This window comes from Notolepis coatsorum, assembly GCF_963971535.1.
Source record: "Notolepis coatsorum genome assembly, chromosome: 19".
Classification (NCBI taxonomy): Eukaryota; Metazoa; Chordata; class Actinopteri; order Aulopiformes; family Paralepididae; genus Notolepis; species Notolepis coatsorum.
The window spans coordinates 42181638-42208351 of record NC_140183.1 but is presented as its reverse complement, the minus strand read 5'-3'; the positions used below and the strand labels follow the sequence as shown (position 1 = coordinate 42208351).

General features: G+C 42.9%; 1 protein-coding gene across 1 annotated transcript in view; it reads left to right on the top strand.

Moving 5' to 3' along the window:
- Window positions 1–26714, top strand: part of rftn1b (raftlin, lipid raft linker 1b) — a 329875-nt gene that overhangs the window by 148364 nt on the left and 154797 nt on the right. Inside the window, exon 5 of the mRNA XM_084335672.1 lies at window positions 13480–13966. Coding sequence (XP_084191798.1) covers window positions 13480–13966 — 487 coding nt within the window. The remainder of the gene's footprint in view (window positions 1–13479; window positions 13967–26714) is intronic.

Sequence of the window (26714 nt, the reverse complement as noted above, 5' to 3'; positions counted from 1 at the left end):
TCTATATTGTGTTCCATTTTAAGGCAATAAACTGTTTTATCTACTGTAATTCGATGACTGCTCAAAGTCTAATGCCTATAACGCCAGTAGTAGTATGTACTTAAGCATTACATCACGCGCAGGAGTGGTTTGTGAACAATAAACCATGCCTAGGGGTGGTCGTTAGGCCCGAGGCGCAGCCGAGGGTCGTTAGACCCCCCTAGGCATGGTTTATTGTTCACAAATCACGACTGCAAGTGGTGTAAAGCTTTTATACAACTGCCACATTCATCCAACCTTATTTCTATACAATAAACACACATTAATCGAAGATTTATTGAAAAAACCATCCGCCAGAAAAAGTAGTTCCCACAACTACAAAAAAGACAATTTGCCTTCCGAAGCAGATCGGAAGTGCATCCAACCAACTAACACATCCAACTATGTATTATTGGAATGATTGAGAGAAGTTGCCTCATGTGGAAGCAGCTTGAAGTGCATCCAACCAACTAACACATCCAACTGTGTATTATTGGAATGATTGATTGAAAATGTTATTACCAGATGCAGAATGGGTACAATACAGTACGGCTCAATACACACAATTGTTAAGGGAATGCAGACCTACTTTCCATAGAACTTCATTCTTAGATGCTTCTATAGAAAGTAGGTAAAACAAATTAAAAAGTTTTCTTTGCCCTATAGGAAAAAAACGTTTTCTTCGCCCTATTCTTTTATTTATTTTTTTAAACCTACTGTAGAGGGCCTAAACTTAACCAGTTGGAAACCAAGCGTACAGTAATAAAATTAGCAATCAATCAATCAATCAATCAATCAACTCAATAGGCCATGCTCACTTAGAACAGCGCAGCACCCAGCTCTCTCAGTCTGACTATCCCCCGCGTTGCAGGCAGAGTGTGTGTGTGTGTGTGTGCGTGTGTGTGCGTGTGTGTGTGTGTGCGTGTGTGTGTGTGTGTGTGTGTGTGTGTGTGTGTGAGGGGGTGTGTGGCGGTGGGTGGAGACTAGAGCGAGCGCTGACAGTCGAAAGGAAAAAAAATTTGAAAAGAAAATTGAAAATTAATCAATCAATCAATCCGCGATTTTTCTTTTGTTACAGAATGATTCAAGACCCATCAATTACATCATCCAACATTGTTTAAACGACTAAGACATTCGCTGTGACAGAATCGCTTGATATTTAGTCGTTTAGTCGCTATCAACATATCCATTTGTAAAGATTATTGTCCACCTTCTTGTGATCCGGCGGATTGATGTGATGTGATTCGGTTGTGGGCGGGTCCTGGGCCAGCAAGCGTGGACTGATCGCAATACATGCGTGTAAATGGACTGTTTCAGCAAATCAGAATCGAGAAATTTGCATGCCGTTTTATAAAAATATTCAATAAATAGGCATATTTGGCTGTTTGGATGATGAAATAGAAGATATAATTAAGAACACATTAATTAAGAACAAGTACACGGCACTCACGCTATAGGCTCTCGCTCTCTCTCGGCTCTCGCTCTCTCTCTCTATCTGCCTGTCTCTCTCTCTCTCTCTCTCTCTCTCTCTCTCTCTCTCTCTCTCTCTCTCTCTCTCTTCTCTCGGCTCTCTCTCTCTCTCGGCTCTCACGCTCTGCCTCAGCACCACAACAAAGCGTCTTTCAAATCAATCACGTTAGTTACTAGAAAGACGCTTGGTATTTCTATTTAGTAGGTATTTCCACATTTATGACAACGATTGTAGGTTAGACTACAGTTTGTTATGAAAGTATTTTTTGTACCGGGCCTGTAACGATAATGACAGAGAATGAAGCACAGCTGACATGGTCGGCCCTCACACAACTGTCACTTTTTCGGGAGCGGGTAGCGGTTTTCGGGAGCGGGTACACAGTAAATTTCGCAGAGTAAATTTTACTCAAACTGAGTACATTTTACTCAAACTCAGTAAAAAAATTTAAAATGTAAAATGTACTCAGTTTGAGTAAAATTTACTCTGCGAAATGTACTGTGTAGCGGGAGCGGGGAACATAGAACCCGGGGAACATAGGATCCTTTTTATCGCAAGCGGGGAACATAGAACCCGGGGAACATAGAACCCGGGGAACATAGACATGTTCCCGTTTTTTGCATGCAGTACCAATATGTTATTTTTACATTTTATGTATTTAAATTTCACTAAACTTTTTAATTTAGTCAGTTTATACATTTAATCTAATAATTTTCAAATAGATTCTACAACACAAAATGTGGAAAGTGAAGAGAAGTGAATGTTACAGTTATAGCAATACTATATATAAAATAACCTTGAAATACATTTAATAGGGGAGATAGTATGTGTGTGACTATTGAAATATTAAGATACATATGTTCTACATTTTATTGTATTTTCCCCAATATCACCACTGTCGACCAACATGAAATCATTCAATGTAAAAACAGAAGTTAAAGGAACACGCCAACATTTTGGGAAACTGGTATCTATCTTCTTGTCTCTCTCTGGAGAAGACGATAAGCTAATTTCCCAAAATGTTGGTGTATTCTTTTAAAGATAATTTTCTATATCATAATAACCCAACAGAGAAGAGTTGTGAACACGTGAACGTGAATAGCAAATAAAGAAAGATTTTTAGGATAGTTTGGATAGTAGCTCTGAGTGCCAAACCTCCTCAACCCGACCAGTGATGCCACAGATTACTTGTAAAAGTAATCTGATTACTGATTACTCCATTAAAAAGTAATCTAGTTACTTTACTGATTACTTGATTATCAGAGTAACTTAGTTACTTTGAAAGTAACTAGGTTATACAAAGTCGTCGTCGTCCCCCCTGCTGCTGCCACAACATAAGAATGACAACAGTTTTTTTAAACGCTTTATTGAAAGTGCATAAATTGTTTTTAACTTGTTTTTCTGCACATAACGTAAATTGTTAAACTAGTGCTTCAGCTTCTGTACCATCAAGTATGTTAAAGCAACAGTCTCTCCTGCTCACAGCATTAGAACAGCCAGACAGTGGTTTTACAAAACCAGTGTATACACCTAACAAATGCAGGCTGAACTATTCAATTATATCAACTGTAACTATTAAATAGTTTTTATAAATGTCTTTCTATAAACATACAATCAGTCTCTCTTTAACATGTAAATGAACTGTAAATCTGGAAAATAAGAGCTTTTGCTCTGCCACCATCAAATATACATAAATCAAAAGGGAAAGCAACAATCTCTCCTGACTGTTGAGCAGCAACGAGTGGTTTCACAAAACAAAAACGGTGAATAACACCACATGTAGGCTAAACATTTCTATGAACATTCAATCAGTCTCTCTTGTCTTTAACCTGTAAATGAACAGCATTTGGCAAATAAGTGCTTTTGCTCTGCCACCATCATATATATGAATCAAAAGGGAAAGCAACAATCTTTCTGTTTAGCAGCAACAAGTAGTACATTTTGCAGAGTAAATTTTACTCAAACTGAGTACATTTAACTCAAACTGAGTAAGATTTTACTCACTTTGAGTACTCAGCTTGAGTAAAATGTACTAATAGGGCAGGTAGGCCTATCTATAGATCTATAGATTTCACAAAAGATAAATGGTCAATAACACCACATGTAGGCTGATATGTTTTTTTTATCAGTTTGGTCGTGCTGTGCTGTGATTCCAGATGCTTTCTTAAATTGGATGTGCTGTTTTTAGCGGTAGACAGTGTTTTGTTTCCTCCGCATAGTGTGCAACGCACATGAATGTTTTTTTCACCCGGCTTAGCTGACACAAACGTGAAGTAGTGACTGAACTTCCAGTGCAAGCGTGAGCATCTTCCTGCGCCATTGTAGCTCGCTATGTTTTTGTCAGCCTGATGATAACAGCCACCGCCCACCAGCATGGTAAAACACGTGAGGTTGCGTGTTCAGACACGCTTTGAAAACGTGACATGTGACGTCACTCCCAATGCAAGAAAACAGCTCAAAATTTATTTTTGACTGTAGAAAACGAAAGAAAATACTGCATTCCGCCTGCATTATGATGAGATAGTAACGAAATAGTAACGCACAGCCACTTGGACAAGTAACTGCAATCAGATTACTGGCTTGTAAAGATTAATGCGTTAGATTACTATTTTCGGGAAAAAGTTATCAGATTACAGTAACGCGTTACTTAGTAACGTGTTACTGGCATCACTGAACCCGACCCAGACCATTGTTTATTCAACCACCAACCATCAACCTCAGCGTCAGAATCCACAATCTACACCGATGGAGGACAGTTGAAAGCGTCCATCTCTCTCTCCGTGACTGACTGCCAGCATTACCATCAAATGAGATACAACATTTGCTCCCCCGCCCCTTTATCTTTTCAATTCCATTTCACCGCATTGTTTGGGGCAATAGGACGCGGGAGCAGCGTATCGTGGATATTAAACAATATGGCTGAAAATGACGTGACTGTTTTCCAATTTAATTTCATAGTGAATAACCTGCGATTTGATTTGATTTCTATTCTCTTCCTTTGCCGTGCTGACGGGGCTGAGATACTGACGGGCGCTGCCTCCCGGGCTGGGGGAGGGGGGGGGGGGGGGGGGGGGCATAATGGAGAATGGCATCATTAACATTCTGTGACAGTTAACATTTCAATCTCACTCAGCGGCAAGTCCCAATATTGACATGAAATGCCATATGACGATGAAATGGAGAAAAAGGAGCACTTGATTTGGGATGCGCCCCGGGCCTGCCTAGGGTTACAAGCAGCCGCTCCAATCTAATCAACTGCTGTTTGATTGGAGTGGTGGCTGGGTGGGGCAGAGGCAGAGAGGACAGGGAGGAGGGAAAGGGAGCCCGCAGATGCACAATAAGAGAGAATAAGAGCATGTGTTTTGGAAATAAAAACTATTTTGTATCTCAATAATTGGTCTGAAACTATGTAAGAGTTTGGTGTGATGTTCTCTTTTGAAATAACATGTTTAGCTGGTGATCATTTGAGAGCCAGTGCTCCTGGAGTCAGTATAGATTTTCAAAGCAGACTCCTGAGGAGCTTAAACTCCGGGTTTCAGATCACTTGATACTTTTACAGACTTGCCTTCCTGTAATGGTTGTTATGCAGAAGGAGGATATCATGTAATGGTTGCTATGCAGAAGGAGGATATCATGTAATGGTTGTTATGCAGAAGGAGGATATCATGTAATGGTTGCTATGCAGAAGGAGGATATTTTCGGTAAGTCGGTATTTGTGAACACGCATCGCAATTGTTTGTCCCGCGTCACCCAGCTGTTTTCTACGGATTCAGAGCACTGCTGGCGTCTCCATTGTGACTGCCGCTTCTGTCCGTATCTGTGAACTTTATTTCCAGCCCTGTTACCCGTTTTTCCCACGTCCATTTCTTGTATTCATTTATCCATTTCACCGTCTACGTTGCTTGTTTTCCCCGTCCGTTTTCCCTGCGCCCGTCCTGGCTGTGTACAAACATTTAACGTCCTCACTCCCCCCCCCCCTCTGTGGACCTGCCGACTACATTACTACCGTTCTCATCACTGGATCTCAAACTGGATTACAAACCCCGCCACTGGAAAATAAACTCCTGGATCTACACGTTTTCTCCTCTACTAAACGTTACCTGTCCTGTGTGTCTTCCTCCCTCCGCTCCTGGCTGTTTGTTGTCGGCTAACCGGCTACCTGCCGCTGGCACTGCCTGCCTGGCCGTGCTGTGCTACTACCCCCTTCCCGTGAGGGTGTCATCACTCCCTCGCGCTGGTCTGCGGGTTTCCATCTCCTCGGGTGAGTGTCGGCGATATTCCACTACTGCTCTCACTCTCCTGCTGGTCTTGGCTGTTGGCATGGCACGTCAGGTTGGCCTGCTACGCGGGCTTGGTCTGGAGCCGGCTACTACACGCCTCATCAAAACAACAACACTCCTACACTCCCTCCACTGTCTCCCGATCAAGGAACGTATTAACTTCAAAACACTACTCCTCACCTTCAAAGCCCTCCATAGCCTGGCCCCTCCCTACCTGACTGACCTCCTTCTCCCCTACCGCCCCACCCGTTCCCTCCGGTCCTCTTCCACTCTTTCCCTCACTGTCCCGTCATCCAAACTCAAAAGTTTCGGTGAGCGGGCATTCTCACAAGCTGCACCCCGACTCTGGAACTCCCTCCCTCAGACCATCAGAGACTCTCCCTCACTCTCCACCTTCAAATCCAGACTCAAAACCTACCTGTTCTCCCAAGCATTCAACCTTCCTTACCCATAACCACCCTCCTCCAACTCGCCACCATTTCCCCCTGCCCCACGTTCTCTCCTCTCCTGCCCCCTCCCAACCCCCCTTGGTTTTCCCTTACTCTCCTCCCGACTGTCTCCCCTACTCACTCCCGTATTTGTTATCCGTTACTCGTGGTTTTATGTTTCCTGTGTATTCTTATTGTCCTCCGTTTCCCTATGGTTCTGTTTCTTTGTTTTATTTGTTTCTTTTTTTTGCCTATTGTTTGAAAAGCGCTGTACAAAATTAATGAATTATTATTATTTATTATTATATCATGTAATGGTTGTTATGCAGAAGGAGGATATCATGTAATGGTTGCTATGCAGAAGGAGGCTATCATGTAATCGGTCCGGTGTGGGTGTCCATGTATCCACAGCAATATAGGGACGGTTTGGATGAAACGATGGCAGGCTAAGCTCCTGAATTCCTGTTAGGCCACTATCAACCCTTTATAGGGCACTCATTGAAATACTTTGAAATAAAAAATGTCAACCCTATGGTGTTATTGGATTGTTATTACAAGATATTTTTTCAATTGTACTTTTTTTTCAAACATTTTCATTTTCATGTTGCAAATCAAGGTTGTTCTGAAGGATCAGATTAAACCGAATATATATATTTATTTATATATATATATTTAATTGTATTTGTATATCCCCTGATATCCCTTGTATATTCCTTGTACAATATGCATTGAATATCCCTTCTTGTCTACTGAACATCCCATAATAGTCTCCATTCTACCATTGGACGAGACCTTGGTGCCAGGTCGCCATACCCCTCAGACCAGGTTCAATCGTACCGCTCAACATGTATGGACAAGTCCTAGTTCCGCGTAGGAATATGTCTACCGCACCACTAATGGTACTATTTGTTCATAGTGCGTATATATACTGCGCTATTAAAGTAGAGCTTTCTTTTAGTCCAGTTCCTTACCCTCCAACAGAGTGACAGACGCAAAAGCCTCCCCGCGAACCACGTGTGGGCAGTAAGGCCAATTCGGCCCAGTATCGGCATTGAGACATCGTGTATATTAATATTTGAATAGTCATATTTGGCACTATATTGTCGAGTTGGACGTATTCTATTAAGCTAATAATAGTCTATTCATATGTAGTGCCTCGTGCGGTAAGAGTTCTATAGTAATCAGCACCCCCATCGTTTCGGGCATCAGCTGGACGCTTATCCAGGGTGGTTGACCCCACGTGAAGCTGCACCCGAGGAGCTCCAGGCCAAAGAGCGAGTGGACCTGTATATTGGATTATTCTACCGACGACGGCTAGCCTTCCCCGGCTTGGATTATGCTTTGAGTACTTTGATTATTCTATGGATAAAGGCCAACACTGCGGTGTGTTGGAAATACCCCCCCCGGAGAGGACGACAGGTGAGAAGACGCTCTACACGACGAGGTCGCCTCACGTCTCTCCATCGTGGACCGGAGGACGCCGGCCACAGAGAGTCCAACTGCTTTCATCTGTGGATCGAGGATCGCTGGGCACCGGGTCGCACGACTGTGGGCTCTCCCAGGATACCCTCGGCCAGACGGGATACAGCCAGACTCTACCCCCCCCCTCCAGCTGTCCTACAAGCAGTCGGAACCTTCCCCTAGTGTATCCAGCTATATAATCATTCAAGTATCATTGCTATTGTTCCCTAAATATTCCAGGTTGTATATTTGCTTCCTGCGCAATCAGAGATTGGACATTCGATATTGATCTACCTACGAATACTCATTTGCCATAAAAGTGCATACTATTTCAAATCATAAATGTAATTAAGTGATCGTTGTACATACCTTTTGCTATGTATTATTAATAAACGCAGACTTTCGACTTGGTACATTTGTGTTGGATCCGTTTCATCAGGTGGGAGTGTTTATCATAATTATTCATACCTAGTACTGGGTGGCCAGAGTCTAAAGTACAAGAGGTAGTGGTAGTAAGTATCATATCTAACCATACAGTCAGGGAATTGTACCCCTCAGTTACAAAGGTAATTGAAATGTTCATATATGGTTCCTTGCCGGTCTAGGGTAAAATATCAATATCAATGAAGTGTTCAAATATGGTTCCTCGCCCTTCGAGGGGAAAACATTTTCCAGAAAGTGTATGTATAAGAAATATAACAAAACACATATAACATGAAAATAATATTTATTTTGAAACATCAGCAGAGGTGTTGGGGTTACCTGGAAGTAGCCTACTGAACTTCTTTGGGGGCGAGACGTGACTGGCCTCTGGCTGCTGGCACTCTTGAACACATGGATTCTGAAGTTCTTCAGTGACAGGCCCTTCTCAGCAAGCGATGACCCAGGCATGCCTGTTGTGAGGCTGACGTCATCAACATAGTCACACGTACCACAAGGGACAGCCTTCTTCTCCATCTCCTTGATGGACTTGAGTAGAGGTACCTGCTGAAGTACTTGAATGGAGTCTCAACAAAGTCAGGGGGAGGGTGCTGGTACTCAGGCATGGCTGCATTGTCCAGGTCAACCTTCTTCCAGGTGGTTACCCTGGCTGCAGGCTTCCTCTTCTTCCAGTTGGTTACCCTGGCTGCAGGATTCCTCTTCTCGCTGGGCCTTTTGGCTTGTGGTAATGGCTGGTCTTCCTTGCCATCAGTGTCATCCTCCTCAAGCACCTCCACTGCAGGCTGCATGCATGTCCTCTTGGGAGAGGGACCCATGTCACTCAGGGGGTGGGTGGGGTGTAGTCGGGATCTCCCACATCATCATCTTCCTCCTCAGAGCCCTCATCATCACTGATGGCAGGGTGGACTGGCACAACATTCACCCTCTTTCCATAAAAAAAGTGTTTTGAGTCAATATCAACACTGTTTGAGTTATTTGTAAAGAAAAACAGTAGCAGTGAAGTGTAGATCTACTGAAAACAAAGGATATTTACAAATAAGTTGTAAATATCATATAACATTATAAGTACTGGTGGTACCACTTATTTTCTTCTTAAAATTCAATCAGAAAGAATTATAAATCACAAATATTGATTTTACTAAGTGCATTTTAGCAGGCTTATGTCTAAAAGTGTACATAATGTCAATTTTGTTAGTCTTAGGTGAACATGGCATATGATCAAATATGGTGCCACCATCCAATGTACTATATGAGTACTATTATCTTTTGTCATAATGCATGATTTGTAAGAAAACACCCTAAATATGGCTTAGTAGATTCATTGGGCATATGTCTACAAATGGACATATGGTCACTTGTGCTAGTCGTAGGTGAACAGGGCATATGATCAAATGGTTGCTAGCATTTTTCATGCAGAGGGTTCACACATTTCTAGAAGTCCTACACAAACAATATCTATGTCATCATTTAGCACGACTATTCAGTGACATAATATGTGAGTTTCATCAACTTACCATTGTTGGTTTTGATTGTATCACTTTAAGTGTGGGAGTAGGTGGAGGCACACTGGAGAATTATCCAGCGCCCTTCCTACAGAGATATTATTATTATCATTATTTTAGGGGCACTTATTATACAAGTATTATTTATCATCTGGTGCCACCTAGTGGGCGCTTACTGCAACTGTGGGACGCCAGGGGACTGAGATGTGGACAGGTGAGACTGAATCAGCGTCTGTGTGACGCACTATTTAAGAGACACTCTTGACCATAGGCTGTAAGGTGAAAAGCCCTGTGGGCGAACTCTGACTGGCCAACGGTACGTTGCATTGTATGCGCCGTTAATATCTGCATTTATCCTTTGATTCATATATCTAGTTACTAATTGATGCCGTTTATTTCCTTTCCTTTGTATAGGTAAATAATCTGACTACTGACCGATGCTAAATGCTACTGACTATATCGACTCTGCTGGCTAAGTGCTACTACTACTGGCTAAATGCTACTACTGCTGGCTAACTGCTAAACAAGTACTACTATCTCTACAGACTTAAGAACTTGACGTTCTGTGATGTAGCCACGTTTCCCTTGATTGGCTGAGAGAAATCCATGTTGTTCTCCAACCTCACAGAGAGGCAAGGGGGCGGGATGAGGCATGTTCACTTAAGTTACCAAATATGGTTCCCTGCCCGATAAAGGGTTAACAACCAGGAAATATTTGTATTAGAAGTTGATAAAAGATTATCTATGCACAAAAATTATTATCTTTCTTTATCAAATCTCTTAGTTACAACAAAAAACATAACAACATAAAAACTCAGAGCGTGTTTTTATAGTCACATATTTGTCATGTGTAGGTGGGTTTTCCAGCAAACTCACCACTCTCGCTGCCGTTGAATTCGTAAGGGCTGCTACCACGTAGTAGTACTTGGTGGCATCCGCGGTAATATCCCTGAGAGCGAATTGGGCTTCGACTTGCGCGAACCAAGCGTTGGCACTCTGCGCAGCTTGAGTGAAACTGCGTTCAAAGTTCTGCGATCTGCGTTCTGTTGTTCAGTTGACATGTTCGATATAATCTCCTAAATACGTCCAAGGGTCACAAATGTAGGAATGCAGTAATGATAGCGTAGACGGAGTCGTGTTCCGATGCAAAAACATTAGTTTATTACGCACGCTACTCAGGGGCGTCCATTTGGTATGGCAAGGTATGGCACTCGCCATACCTTGGCAAAAAAAAATGTAAAAAAAAAAAAAAAAAAAATGTTTACAATTTTTTATGTTGATTTAGAATTTGGATGTCAACATTATGAACAAAGCTTCGAACTATTCGGTACAGCCCTAGTGTTGTGAAGGATCAGATTAAACCGAATATATATATTTATTTATGGATATATATTTAATAGTATTTGTATATCGTTTGATATCCCCTGTATATTCCTTGTACAATATGCACTGAATATCCCTTTAGTCTACTAAACAGCCCATAATAGTTTCATTCTACCATTGGACGAGAACCTGGCGCCAGCAGCCATGCCCCTTGGTTCAAGTTCAATCGTGCCGACCAACATGTCGTGGCAAGCCCGGTTCCGCGTAGGAATACGTCTGGCGAAATACGAATGGTACTATTTGTTCACAGCGCATATATATATGGCGCAAGTAAAGTAGAACTTTCTTTTAGTCCATTAGTTCTTTACCCTCCAACCGAGTAACAGACGCAAAGCCTCACCCACGACGCACGTGTGGTGCAGTAAGGCCTACTTGGCCTCAGAATAGGCATTGAGATATCGTGTGGATTAATAGTTGAATTGTCATAGTTTGGCACTATACCGTCGAGTTGGACGTATTTCTATTAAGCTAATAATAGTCTATTATGTATGGTGCATCGTTCGGTTAGAGTTATAAAGTGAGCAGTACCCCCATCGTTCCTGACGTTATCTGGAGTCTTAACCAGGCTGGGCAGACCACGTGTGGTGCTTGCATCCGAGGAGCTCCGGGCCAGGACGAGTGGACCTGTACATTGGATTACTTTACCCGGACGACGGCGAGCCTTCCACGGCTTGGATTATCTACATGCTTTGGGTGCTTTGATTATTCCATGGATAACGGCCAACACTGCTGAGTGTTGGAACTACCCCCCGGAGAGGAGTCCAGGTGAGACGGCGCTCTACCCCGAGTGAGGTCGCCTCACGTCTCTTCATCTGTGGACCGGCAGCTACCGTCCACCAGAGGGTCCAGCTGTATTCATCTGCGGACCGAGGTTCTGTGGGCATCGTGTTCAGGACTCTGAATTCTCCCAAGAAATCGTCGGCCAGATGGGATACCGCCAGCGGCTCTTCTAACCCCCCCCCTACTGTCTTACAACCAGCGGGACCCCCCCCCCCCCCTTAGTGTATCCAGCTATAATCATTTAAGTACCATCGCTATAGTTCCCTAACGAACCAGGTTGTATATTTGCTCCCTGCGTAACCAGAGATTGGACATTCAATGTTGATTTACCTACGAATACTCATTTGCCATACAAGTGCATTTCAAATCATAAATGTCATTAAGTGAACGTTGTATATACCCTTTGCTATATAAAATATTCGATTTATACATTTGTGTGGACTTCGTTTCATCAGGTGGGAAAGTGTTCATCATATCTATATCATGTACTGGATGGCCAGAAGTTAAAGTACAAGAGGTAGTGGTTTAATAATACCATACTTATCAATACAGTCAGTGAATTGTACCCCTCAGTTACACCTAGCATGTTTTGATATTGTCAATTATCTCACTTTTACTAGGTGACTTTTACTGTGACTAACTGAAATATGCCCCAAAAAAAAGGAAAATGGACATAGGGACATTTTTTAATCAAAGGGCAGCAGAGACAAGTGATACAGGGACACAGGTAAGGTCTGGCTTAGTGATTATAATAGTGCAGTTCAGCATTCAGTAACCCATACTTTTTGTGAATGTGTTTTTGATACTACATTCTGTTGAACACACACCTCAAAACCTCCTTGCCTTTTCCTTGCTTTTACCCCTGCCTGTCTGACTATCCTGCCCTCGCACACGCTCCCTGGACTGTACGAGAGACCCGTTACGCTATTGACCCCTGCCTGTCAGACTGCCCTGTCCTGTGCACGCCCCTGGACTGTACGAGATTCTCCCCCATGTAAATCGACCTCTGCCTGGATACCTGTCTTTACTATTGTATTAAATATACCCATACCGGGTTTTAACAAGACCTGTCTGCATATTGGGTTCAATACGTGTAGTCGTTACAGTGGCAGTAGTAGTTGTTGTATCAATAGAGTAGTAGTAGCAGTAGTAGAAGTTGTTGATGTAATATTGCTGATAGTAGTAGTAGCTGTAGCAGTAACAGAAGTAAAAGTAGTCAAAGTATTACTTTTAGTAGTAATAACAATAACAGTGGTGGTAGTTTGAACGGTAGTGTTAGTAATAGTGGTGGTGGTAGTAGTAGTTAGTATTGGTTGTTATTTTAATTACACAAGAGATAGTTAGAGTATTACTACAGATAGTATAGTACATACCTGCACATAATCCTTTTACATATCTGTAGATACTATATCTATATCTCTATATATCCCTTACCTACTCTTACTAGTTACACTGCTGGCCACCTGTATCACTGTACATATTGGTATTACAACTCTGTACATACATCTGATTAGCACTACATCCAGTACTAATTTATATATTTTATACCCAGTTTAATCACCTGTACATTGTATATTACTATTGCACTTTACTGTTACATTTGCACTCTGGTTGGATGCCAAACTTATTTTCGTTGTACTGTACTTGTGCTGTGTAATGGCAATACATTTTAATCTAATCTAATCAAAATTCTGTGTATTGGTAAATTGTCCCCACAGCAGATCCAGGATGCTGCGGACCAGGGGGTGATGTTCGTGGGCTTCATACAGGAACCCTATGGGGCGCCATGTACCAGGATCAGAGAACAGGAGACACCCTCCCTCTCCCTCCACTCCAGCCCCAGCTCCGTGCTCGCTTCTCTGGGCAGCTGCAGCCCCTCCAACCCCTCAAGCCCCAGGAACCACGGAGAACCAGGGGTCCAGGGTGAGTCGATGGAAACGGGTTCCGGTGAGGCCCTAGAACCCCTGTGCAAGGCAGAGGAGAGAGCCCCCAGTGAGAGGAAGGAACCGACGGAGAGTTCTGGGGACAATGTGGGGACCGGGACGGACAGCAACCATGCTGCATCTTCACCAGCTGTGTCTCCATCACCGGAAGGGGACCTTAATGAGGACTTGATAGAGGAGGACGCACTGACTCACAACAACAACAAAGCCAACGCGGCAGACATGAAGGAGAGGTGGCGTTGCCGGGTGCGGAGAGGCAACGGTGAGTGATTTCAAATTCATAAGTCGCTGCCTTCATGGAAAAAAACAGACTGGCTTTGTTGTAGTTATCTGTTAATTAAGCTGTGCATGATTTTGAGTGAGTTTCATGAATCTTTCATAAATCTATCAGAACCGCATTGTCATCCACCAGAAACTACAGTTTTTTTGTTACTTCCCGAATACTTTGTGGGGATTTTGTGGAGAGAGATTTTTTATCTGACAGAAGTATTTTACTCGCTATATTGTATTTTGACTTTAAAGCCATGCCTTTAGGCTATATAATGGGAGAATGGGAGGGGGGGGGGGCATTCAACTCCCCCTAGTAGCTTCTACATGAAACACTTGGCATCCGCGGAGGTGTCATTCATCAGCTGGCTCCGTGTTACACAATAATGTACTGTCTTGGGATCTACAGTAATCCGTTATCTATCCCCTACACAGACGAAGCCCTCTCATAGGCAAGATGCATGTGAGTTCACACTCACTCAGTGAATCACAGAGTCTGTATAATTTACCTCATCAGTTTTGCCCAGGCTTTTAGGAAGTGACACATTTCAGAGCTGATTTTCTCTCTAGTCATGAGTATTACTGCATAAGTTATTCATGAAGGAGACATTTTCTGTGTAAATTTAGTTGAAATCACCACCAGCATTTATACTTTGGGCTTCATGTGAGCATTTTGGGTTAACTGATGGAGACACCTCCCTCTGTGTCTCTGTCTCTCTCTTTTTCTCTCACTCTTTCTTCCTTCTCTCTTCCTCTCTCTCTCACCCTCTTTCTTTCTCTCTCTCTCTCTCGATATATATATATATCCATATCATGCTCTCCCCTCCACATTTGGAAAAACCTATTTTGTAGAATCTGCAAACCGTGGATGTAATTTGCAGTGTGTGTGTGTGTGTGTGTGTGTGTGTGTGTGTGGGTGTGTGTGTGTGTGTGTGTGTGTGTGTGTGTGTGTGTGTGTGTGTGTGTGTGTGTGTGTGTGTGTGTGTGTGTGTGTGTGTGTGTGTGTGTGTGTGTGTGTGTGTGTGTGTGTGTGTGTGTGTGTGTGTGTGTGTGTGCATGAATGTGCGCTTGTTAGTGTGTGAGTGTTAACACACTCTTGGCTCCCTGGTAGACCACAGCCCACTGATCCATCTGGACCTGCCTGCAGTGCATTTTGTAGTGAGATAATCCCCCCCCCCCCCCCCCCACACACACACACACACACACACACACACACACACACACACACACACCTACACACCTACACACCTACACACACACACACATATACAACAACCCTCTCCTTCATCCTCTACCTCTCCCTGCCTTACCCCCCCCCCCCCCCCCCCCCAACCTTCATCCACCCTCAACCCTTCCCCACATCAACCACCACCATCACCTTCATCATCACCACCACTGATGTAACAGCCAGCGTACGGTGTGTGCCAAGCCCCCCACCCCACCCGCCCCCCTCCAGTGTCCCCCCTTCTACCTAATGCCCTGGCTGCTGAGAGGGCCCCAGAGTCTCCGCCACGGGTGGCTTTCCCACCATAATCCTGGACCGTAGCGACCACATGTGAAGCGGGCCCAAGTCTCCCGGCTTAAGAATCAGAAAGACACCAGCGTCCAGAGACCGGGAGACCTGAAATGGAGACCAGTATGTTTGGAGATGATAGGAGAGAGCAGATGGAGGAAGCAGGACTTTCACCTAGCTAGGTTTAGCACAGCGAAGGTCGACCCCATTGATAACTGGGAAAATGTTAACTGGGAAAAGGCCCCAGCGACAATATTATCATCCATCACAATTCAAGATTCATTCAAGATTCAAGATTCAAGATTCAAGATTGTCATGTGCACAGTTAAACAGACAGTTTGCCATACAATGAAAATCTTACTTTGCTAGTCCTCCCTTCACACAAAATCACACAATACTTAACTTAAACATATTTAAATACAAGCAAGTGCTAGAAAATAAGGTAAACATTAAAAAAAGTTAAAAAAAAAATACAATTCTAAGCATGTACAAATGTTTCACATCGTATTACGTATTACGGTTGTGTGATTTCTGTTGGTTTTGTTTTGGGGTTAACTCTCCCTGTTGATGCCGCTTCACCTTCATACCTGTTCTTCCTTTTCACGCACCAGAACCATCTATCATCACAGGCTGTCCTGTAGTGGACCGGTGTGTGGATTTCACGAATGGGCATGATATAGGGTTGTGCACTGATGTTTGTTACTGGCTGTAATTGCATCAATGTAACTTGTAAACCAAGTTGAATTGGCCTTCTTTGTATATGCAAAGGCATATGTATCGGCTCACGTTTATGTATTATGTCCGTTATTGGTACACTCCCCTTTTATCTTTGCACTTTTATGCCACGTGTCACTGGTAGCTATAGCCTACGTTCATCTGACCGGTACTAGGATGTCTTTTAGATATTCCACTCCCTCTTCCTGGAATACATTACAAGCTGACTTGCGGCTGGAAGATCTGATTACTGTTGGTGAATTTAGAACACTAATGAAAGAACTACAGAGTCAATCTGGAGCTGTCTGTGTTTCTGAATATCTTACTGCCTTTAACCCTGACCCCGAACACTTGACTTTAATTTGTTTTGCATGATATTGTTCTATGGTTTTATTTAGTATATTATGTTATGTTATAGTGTATATAACTTTTATGTATGCATTGCAAAAGATCTTCTTAATCTTACCTGGTTAAATGAAGGTTAAATAAAAAAGTAATAACGTTAAACAATAGACATAAAAGGTATGTGGCAAGGAGGGACTGGCCTAGGGTGACCAGGTCAAAATGGTTCAGTCGCAGGACAGCAGCATTGCTTTTGCGGGACAATGCGGGACACGTAGGTGGGGGGGGGGGGGGGGGGGGGGGCTGAAAAAAATAATAAAGAATAAAGTATTTAATATATATATATATATTTTTGCTAATTAAAATTAAAGGCATTTATTTATTATTTAAATGCCTTTATTTCATATTCGACGCAGACGGTAGGCTATATATAGCACATTTTGTTATTAATCTTATTAAACTGTATAGATGCTTCACCAATCACCTTCTCAGCCGCTACTGTCTATGTCACCAACATCTTTATTTAATCACACTTTCATCATTAAGCAGGTAACCATCAATCTTGGTATCCAAGCTGATAAAACCACTCCATTAATAGAAAGAGCAGGAGCTAAGTCTTTTCAGCCATCTTTTCCTGAGCATTATTAGCCGTGAAGTGTAGAAGAGAGGAGACGGAATGCGATGGTTGATCTTCACAATATAATAATGTTTTTATTGTGAATAGCTCAGTTGCTCATATAACAAAAAGGGTGAGACCCAAAGTCTCCACAAACCCTATATAACATAAAGAAAAGGTGAGACAGCACAGTCTCCGCAATATGTGTCTGGTGAACCCACAACATTTTTTAAACAATGCAGAGTCCAGTTTGCTGCTGATATTAAAGGGGAACTATCTTATAAATGGCCTTTTTCAGTGTTTAGCATTGTTTCCTAGCTATGTGGACTTATATTAATATGATCTATGTCTCTCATTCTCATATTGGCGCATTCTTCCAATTCTCCTCTCACAATATTCACCCTCACTGAACTGAGTCATCTGAAAATGTGCTGATTTGTGATGTCAGAGAGACTCAGCTGCATGAGTCTCCACACACTCCACACAGTTCCGAACACAGTGGTTGGAGCCCAGGCTCAAAACGGCTTAAGATCTTGAGGTAGAAAAATGCTGTTTTTGAGGACTTGATTAGAAATACAAAACAATGAATTAAAAAAAATTTTAAATTACAGAGGTGTTCCATAAACTCACAGGAATTGTGTAAAAGTGCCCAAATAGTGAAAGAAATAGTAAAATAGTTCCCCTTTAAGAGCTTCAGCTGCTTCGCAAAGCTCTTGGAAGCTGAATGCTCTCTTCTTGAGAGCCAAGCATGACACCTGTTTCAGGTAATTCTGATCAGAGAAATCAAACCATTTGTAAGCGAGCGCTCTCTGATAGAAAATTAAAAAGTCCTGTTCGATCGCAGCAGCCTGTGTGGTAGGAAACCTCTGCATGAGAGCACTGGTCTCGAATCCAAAATAACGGTCCTTTGATCGTTGTTCAAGTTTCAGTCTTAGACTGGTCATGAGCTGGAAAAGCTCACAGACAGTTGTGTGTCATCCCCCTCAACTTCAAGCACTGCGTAGTAAAAAAGTCGAGTCGAGCTGCTCCGCTCGGCTGCGCATTGGTTTGACGTCGCCCGATTTTTTTATTTTAAATATAAGAGGGTATTGGAACGAGGCATTAAATTAACAACATTTAAAACATTTTTTAAATAATAATAAAAAAAATTGAATTGCGGGACATTGTTATGTTGTAGCGGGACGCGGGACAAACGTCCCAATATCGGGACTGTCCCGCGAGTCGCGGGACAGGTGGGCACCCTAGACTGGCCAGATTCAGGGGCTGCTTCCAGGCAGTAAACAGTGATGCAGTGTGGTGTCAATCTCTTCATATTTGTATTTTAAAACAGTAACATCAGTCTGTTGTATACAGTTTCCACTGTATTTAGAAATACAAACAATCTTGTTAAAAGCTAAAGTTAGCTAAAAATGAACCGTTGCTAATGAACACGGCCATCTTGGCTTTCTAGCCATGTACAATTCTAAGTTAAAGTCAAACTGAAACGATATGCTGTGGAACTGGTTGTATATATTATGGTATATATATCATGAACTGGTTGTATATATCCTGAACTGGTTGTATATATCCTGAACTGGTTGTATATATCCTGAACTGGTTGTATATATAATGAACTGGTTGTATATATCATGAACTGGTTGTATATATCCTGAACTGGTTGTATCATGGTTGTATATATCATAAACTGATTGTATATATCATGAGCTGATTGTATATATAATGGACTGGTTGTATATATCATGGACTGGTTGTATATATCCTGAACTGGTTGTATCGTGGTTGTATATATCATAAACGGATTGTATATATCATGAACTGATTGTATCATGGTTGTATATAACATAGACTGATTGTATATATCCTGAACTGATTGTATCATGGTTGTATATATCATAAACTGATTGTATATATCATGAACTGGTTGTATATATCATGAACTGGTTGTATATATCATGAACCGATTGTATATATTATGAACTGGTTTATATCATGAACTGGTTGTATATATCATGAACTGATTGTATATATTATGAACTGGTTGTATATATCATTAACTGGTTGTATATATCATGACTGATTGTATATATTATGAACTGGTTGTATATTATAATAATAATAATAATGGCTTGGATTTATATAGAGCTCTTCATGACACCCAGAGCGCTTCACAGAGTCCATTATTCGTTCATACACAGTCATACCGGTGGTGGTAAGCTACAATTGCAGCCAGAGCTGCCCTGAGGCAGACTCACGGAAGCGTGGCGAATAATCATCGCCTACGGCCCCTCCGACCACCAACAACATTCATTCACATGCATACACATTCATACGTAGGTTAAGTGTCTTACCCAAGGACACAACGGCTGTATATATCCTGAACTGGTTGTATATATCATGACTGATTGTATATATTATGAACTGGTTGTATATTATGGTTGTATATATCATGGACTGATTGTATATATCATGAACTGGTTGAATATATCCTGAACTTGTTGTATCATGGTTGTATATATATCCTCCTCGACCCCACCCTCTCATTTAACCCCCACGTCCGCTCCATTGTAAAAACATCATACTTTCACCTCCACAACATTGCTAAAATCCGTCACTGCCTCTCCCCCCCTGCTGCTGAATCCCTCATACACGCCTTCATCTCCTCCCGCCTGGACTATTGCAACTCCCTCCTTACTGGCATCACCTCCCGCTCCCTCCATGAACTGCAAATGGTCCAAAACTCAGCCGCCCGCCTCCTCACTAACACCCGGTCCCGTGAACACATCACTCCTGTCCTCCACTCCCTCCACTGGCTCCCGATCAAACACAGCATAAACTTTAAAATACTACTCCTCACCTTCAAAGCCCTCCACAGCCTGCCCCCCCCCCCCTACCTGACTGATCTCCTTCTTCCCTACCACGCCACCCGTTCCCTCCGGTCCTCCTCCACTGCCTCCCTCACTGTCCCGACATCCAAACTCAAAAACTTTGGTGATCGGGCCTTCTCTCGCACTGCACCCAGACTCTGGAACTCCCGCCCTCAGTCCATCAGAGACTCCCCTACACTCTCCACCTTCAAAGCTCGCCTCAAAACCCACCTGTTCTCCCTTGCCTTCACCCCCCCCCCCCCCCCCCCCTCCAACCCGATTGATGTCTGTCTCCTGTCGCTCCGTCTTTTTGTGCTATCTCATGCTGTTTTCCCCTGTTCCCCCGATGGTCTCATGTTCCTTTTGTTTTTGTTTCTTTGTTGTTTCTTTGTTTTTGTTTCTTTGTTTTTGTTTCTTTGTTTTTACTTCGGGTCATTGAGAAGCGCTATATAAATTAAATTAATTATTATTTATTATTATATATCATAAACTGATTGTATATATGATGAACTGATTGTATATATCATGAACTGCTTGTATATGATGACAAGTTGACATTATAGACACATTTTGAAACGCATATATTAACTTTATATATTGTTAGTTAGTTTATAATGTTAGTTGTTCAGCCCGAATGTGGGGTTGGACCAGATTTAGCCCGGAACAAGATTTATGGGTTAAAACTGAAGTGGTCTCATTAACTACGGTTACATGTAGAACACAGTTGGGTTATCTGTTCAATCAGGGTTATCTGGTCAGTCTAATTGAAGCATCAGCTTTTATGTCAAGCGCAGTTCTGTCGCCTTCTCCTTTTACGCTAATCGATAACCTGTAGCAGTATGCTGTACCTTCAAGGCGAGTGGTCTTTGTGTAATGCACACTTTTCACAGCCACATTACCAGCAGGTTTGTCGATTTTTAAATTTTTTAATTTTATTATTTTTTATTATCTTTTTCCCCCTCCTTCTTTTTCCGATTTTTCTCCCATCCCACTGTTAGTCGTTATGCCAATTCCCGAGCCAAGGCAATGCTGACTCTCCGGGAGTCGAGACCGCAGCCTCTTGCATTGGTGACGAGCACAATCTCCGCTACGCCACCTGACCGCCCTAGGTGTGTGGATTAAATGCATGCATCAGATTTGTCTGATGTGACTGTCGGGCCCAAATCCTCTCTTTGACGGAACTTTAAATTAACCCAGGTGCTTTAACTGGATTGAAATGTCATCATCATTGAAACTGCTCATCAAGTGCAGTTAGGGGTTCAGTGTCTTGCTCAAGGACACTTCTATACAATACGCTGCCGGGAGGTGTGGGGATCAAACCGGGAACCTTCCAATTACCAGATGACCACTCTACCTCCTGAGCCACTGCCTCCATTTGGTGCAGGTCTTAATGACTCCTATCAGTGCGTTACTAGTTACAGAATGCAAGCCTAGCATCATTACCATGTATTAGGCTGTAATGTAACCGCATCCTCTTTGAAATATGATAGGATGGAGCTAACATTAATTAAAAAAGCTTGCTCTTATCTGATGCCATGACGTGCATCACTTTGAGGTACTGAGAACATTATTAAAAGAGCTTTGGAGTCCAGTCAGTCCACCCTCGCTTGTGTTTTAGTCTGAGATCCCGTGGCATCTCAACCGCTTCAGCCACTTGGCTGCGTTCCCCCAGCTTTATCCAGAGATCAATGTTGTGTGTTCAAAGGGATTAGAGATGATGAAACGTCATGTTGGACAGCGGTTGACATGTCGTATTGGATCGGGTGCAGACCCGGCCCAAGCCTTCATGGGGCCCTAAGCTGAATTTGATTTGGGGACCTGCCGCAGCAGCACCGATACTATTGACTATATTGTCAATGCTTGATCACACCGACAACTCCAGAGCCACTGTGCTTTGTATTTTTTGTGTGCTTTGTTTTGCTTGTATCCTGTTGTCTTTGTAAAGCTGTATAATTGTATTGAAAATAGTATAATATATCACAAAAAAAATTGGGCGGCTAGGTGGTGTAGTGGGCAAGACGCTCGCCACCAATGCAGGAGACGCTGGGTTCGAGCCCAGCTCTCCGCATTGCTATCAGCTTGGCTGGTTGTTCATACTAACACAATTGGCAGTGTTAGGGGTGGGAAAGCTGATGGGTGGGGATCGGACGTTGTGGACAGCAACTCCTACAGGTCGGTTGGTGCGCCTGCGCAGCAGAATCAGGAAGCGACGGGGGCGGCGTGTCCCTCCCACGCAGACCCCCGCCGCTGAGAGATCGCGCTGTGCAGGTGAAAAGATGCGACGGCTGCTTCCGCGAGTACCGGAGGGGTGATGTAAGGCTTCGTCCACATTGCAGCCGGCTTGTGGGAGGCATGGCCTAACAGCGTTCGAGACAGGGGAGGGTAGAATTGGATGATACGAAATTGGGATGGGAGAAAAATAGAAAATGGGAGGAAAAAGTAGATACAAAAAATATATATATCACAAAAAAATTACTAAACGGGGGCCCTGAACAGACGCTTAGCTCGCTTATGGGTCGGGCCAGCCCTGGAAGTGGGTTATCACGGCTGACTTTGTCATTTTCGTACAGCCTGGCCCATCCAATCAACCTTTGAACAGACATGTTTTGAATGTCCTAATGAAGCAGGTTTGCTTGTTAGTCAGTCAGTCAGCGATGACTGGTTAGCCGCACTCTGTCTCTATTCTGAAAGACGTGTGCAACAGTGTGCAATTGTCTCTGTGTGTGTGTGTGTGTGTGTGTGTGTGTGTGTGTGTGTGTGTGTGTGTGTGTGTGTGTGTGTGTGTGTGTGTGTGTGTGTGTGTGTGTGTGTGTGTGTGTGTGTGTGTGTGTGTGTGTGTGTGTGTGTGTGTGTGTGTGTGTGTGTGTGTGTGTGTGTGTGTGTGTGTGTGTGTGTGTGTGTGTGTGTAAGCAACTTGTTTTTGTTTTGTTTGTCTAATTGTGGAAGAGAACTTGTGTGTAGCGTCGCTGTCATATAAAATGACATATCCAGCTCTTAAAAGTCGAACCTCTACTGCTAGGGCGCAGTATAGTTAGCGCCTCGTTAACAGCACTGCCAGGTTAATGGTGCATGATTACCGCAGTAGCCAGGCACGTGCACACATAGAGCCCAAGGGGTGCTTGAGCACCTGCCCTTTTGAGCCTCGTAAAAAAAAAAGTGGCCTTTTTGAATTTTTTTTTTTTTTTATCGTTACACATATAGACTGCCCATCCAACTGAAAAATGTCAGGATAGAACCAAAATATTAGGTAAAGAGAGAGCGATGCCCCATATTCTATTGCAGTTTGCACGGCCTCCTCAGCGTGCCTCTCCGCGGACCTATATATTTTAGGAGCTCCTGCACTGATTATTATAGTTCAATATTCAATATTTGATCACCAAAACCCCCCAAAAAGCATGAAAAGGACCCCCCCCGCCCGAAAATGGCCCTTAAAAATCGGGTTAAAACACAAACAGGTATAGTGCCCTTTTCAGCCTTTGAGCACCTGCCCCTCTAAAGTCCTGTGCACGTCCCTAGCAGTAGCAGTGCAGAGCAGAGCTCAGAGTCGTAAGAGCTGCATCTGTATGTAATTTTTCAAATGTCGTCCCCATGACCTGTCTGTCACATATTGAACTGATAGAAGCAGCATATTACTGATAGAAGCAGCAGCATTACTGATAGAAGCAGCAGCATTACTGATAGAAGCAGCTAGAAGCAGCATTACTGATAGAGGCAGCATTACTGATAGAAGCAGCAGCATTACTGATAGAAGCAGCTAGAAGCAGCATTACTGATAGAAGCAGCATTACTGATAGAAGCAGCATTACTGATAGAAGCAGCAGCATTACTGATAGAAGCAGCTAGAAGCAGCATTACTGATAGAAGCAGCAGCATTACTGATAGAAGCAGCATTACTGATAGAAGCAGCATTACTGATAGAGGCAGCATTACTGATAGAAGCAGTTAGAAGCAGCATTACTGATAGAAGCAGCATTACTGATAGAAGCAGCTAGAAGCAGCATTACTGATAGAAGCAGCATTACTGATAGAAGCAGCATTACTGATAGAAGCAGATAGAAGCAGCATTACTGATAGAAGCAGCTAGAAGCAGCATTACTGATAGAGGCAGCATTACTGATAGAAGCAGTAGAAGCAGCATTACTGATAGAAGCAGCATTACTGATAGAAGCAGATAGAAGCAGCATTACTGATAGAAGCAGCTAGAAGCAGCATTACTGATAGAGGCAGCATTACTGATAGAAGCAGCATTACTGATAGAGGCAGCATTACTGATAGAAGCAGCATTACTGATAGAAGCAGCTAGAAGCAGCATTACTGATAGAGGCAGCATTATTGATAGAGGCAGCTAGAAGCAGCATTACTGATAGAAGCAGCTAGAAGCAGCATTACTGATAGAGGCAGCATTACTGATAGAAGCAGCTAGAAGCAGCATTACTGATAGAAGCAGCTAGAAGCAGCATTACTGATAGAGGAAGCATTACTGATAGAAGCAGCATTACTGATAGAGGGAGCATTACTGATAGAAGCAGCATTACTGATAGAAGCAGCATTACTGATAGAAGCAGCATTACTGATAGAGGGAGCATTACTGATAGAAGCAGCTAGAAGCAGCATTACTGATAGAGGCAGCTAGAAGCAGCATTACTGATAGAGGCAGCTAGAAGCAGCATTACTGATAGAAGCAGCTAGAAGCAGCATTACTGATAGAGGCAGCATTACTGATAGAAGCAGCATTACTGATAGAAGCAGCATTACTGATAGAGGCAGCATTACTGATAGAAGCAGCATTACTGATAGAGGCAGCATTACTGATAGAGGCAGCATTACTGATAGAAGCAGCATTACTGATAGAAGCAGCATTACTGATAGAGGCAGCATTACTGATAGAGGCAGCATTACTGATAGAAGCAGCATTACTGATAGAAGCAGCATTACTGATAGAAGCAGCATTACTGATAGAAGCAGCTAGAAGCAGCATTACTGATAGAAGCAGCATTACTGATAGAGGCATCATTACTGATAGAAGCAGCTAGAAGCAGCATTACTGATAGAAGCAGCTAGAAGCAGCATTACTGATAGAGGAAGCATTACTGATAGAAGCAGCATTACTGATAGAGGCAGCATTACTGATAGAAGCAGCATTACTGATAGAAGCAGCATTACTGATAGAGGCAGCATTACTGATAGAAGCAGCATTACTGATAGAAGCAGCATTACTGATAGAAGCAGCTAGAAGCAGCATTACTGATAGAAGCAGCATTACTGATAGAGGCAGCATTACTGATAGAAGCAGCTAGAAGCAGCATTACTGATAGAAGCAGCTAGAAGCAGCATTACTGATAGAGGAAGCATTACTGATAGAAGCAGCATTACTGATAGAGGGAGCATTACTGATAGAAGCAGCATTACTGATAGAAGCAGCATTACTGATAGAAGCAGCATTACTGATAGAGGGAGCATTACTGATAGAAGCAGCTAGAAGCAGCATTACTGATAGAGGCAGCTAGAAGCAGCATTACTGATAGAGGCAGCTAGAAGCAGCATTACTGATAGAAGCAGCTAGAAGCAGCATTACTGATAGAGGCAGCATTACTGATAGAAGCAGCATTACTGATAGAAGCAGCATTACTGATAGAGGCAGCATTACTGATAGAGGCAGCATTACTGATAGAGGCAGCATTACTGATAGAGGCAGCATTACTGATAGAAGCAGCATTACTGATAGAAGCAGCATTACTGATAGAGGCAGCATTACTGATAGAGGCAGCATTACTGATAGAAGCAGCATTACTGATAGAAGCAGCATTACTGATAGAGGCAGCATTACTGATAGAAGCAGCATTACTGATAGAAGCAGCATTACTGATAGAAGCAGCTAGAAGCAGCATTACTGATAGAAGCAGCATTACTGATAGAGGCATCATTACTGATAGAAGCAGCTAGAAGCAGCATTACTGATAGAAGCAGCATTACTGATAGAAGCAGCATTACTGATAGAGGGAGCATTACTGATAGAAGCAGCATTACTGATAGAAGCAGCATTACTGATAGAGGGAGCATTACTGATAGAAGCAGCTAGAAGCAGCATTACTGATAGAGGCAGCTAGAAGCAGCATTACTGATAGAGGCAGCTAGAAGCAGCATTACTGATAGAAGCAGCTAGAAGCAGCATTACTGATAGAGGCAGCATTACTGATAGAAGCAGCATTACTGATAGAAGCAGCATTACTGATTACTGATAGAGGCAGCATTACTGATAGAGGCAGCATTACTGATAGAGGCAGCATTACTGATAGAGGCAGCATTACTGATAGAAGCAGCATTACTGATAGAGGCAGCATTACTGATAGAGGCAGCATTACTGATAGAAGCAGCATTACTGATAGAGGCAGCATTACTGATAGAAGCAGCATTACTGATAGAGGCATCATTACTGATAGAGGCATCATTACTGATAGAAGCAGCTAGAAGCAGCATTACTGATAGAAGCAGCATTACTGATAGAGGCATCATTACTGATAGAAGCAGCTAGAAGCAGCATTACTGATAGAAGCAGCATTACTGATAGAAGCAGCATTACTGATAGAAGCAGCTAGAAGCAGCATTATTGATAGAGGCAGCATTACTGATAGAAGCAGCTAGAAGCAGCATTACTGATAGAAGCAGCATTACTGATAGAGGCAGCATTACTGAT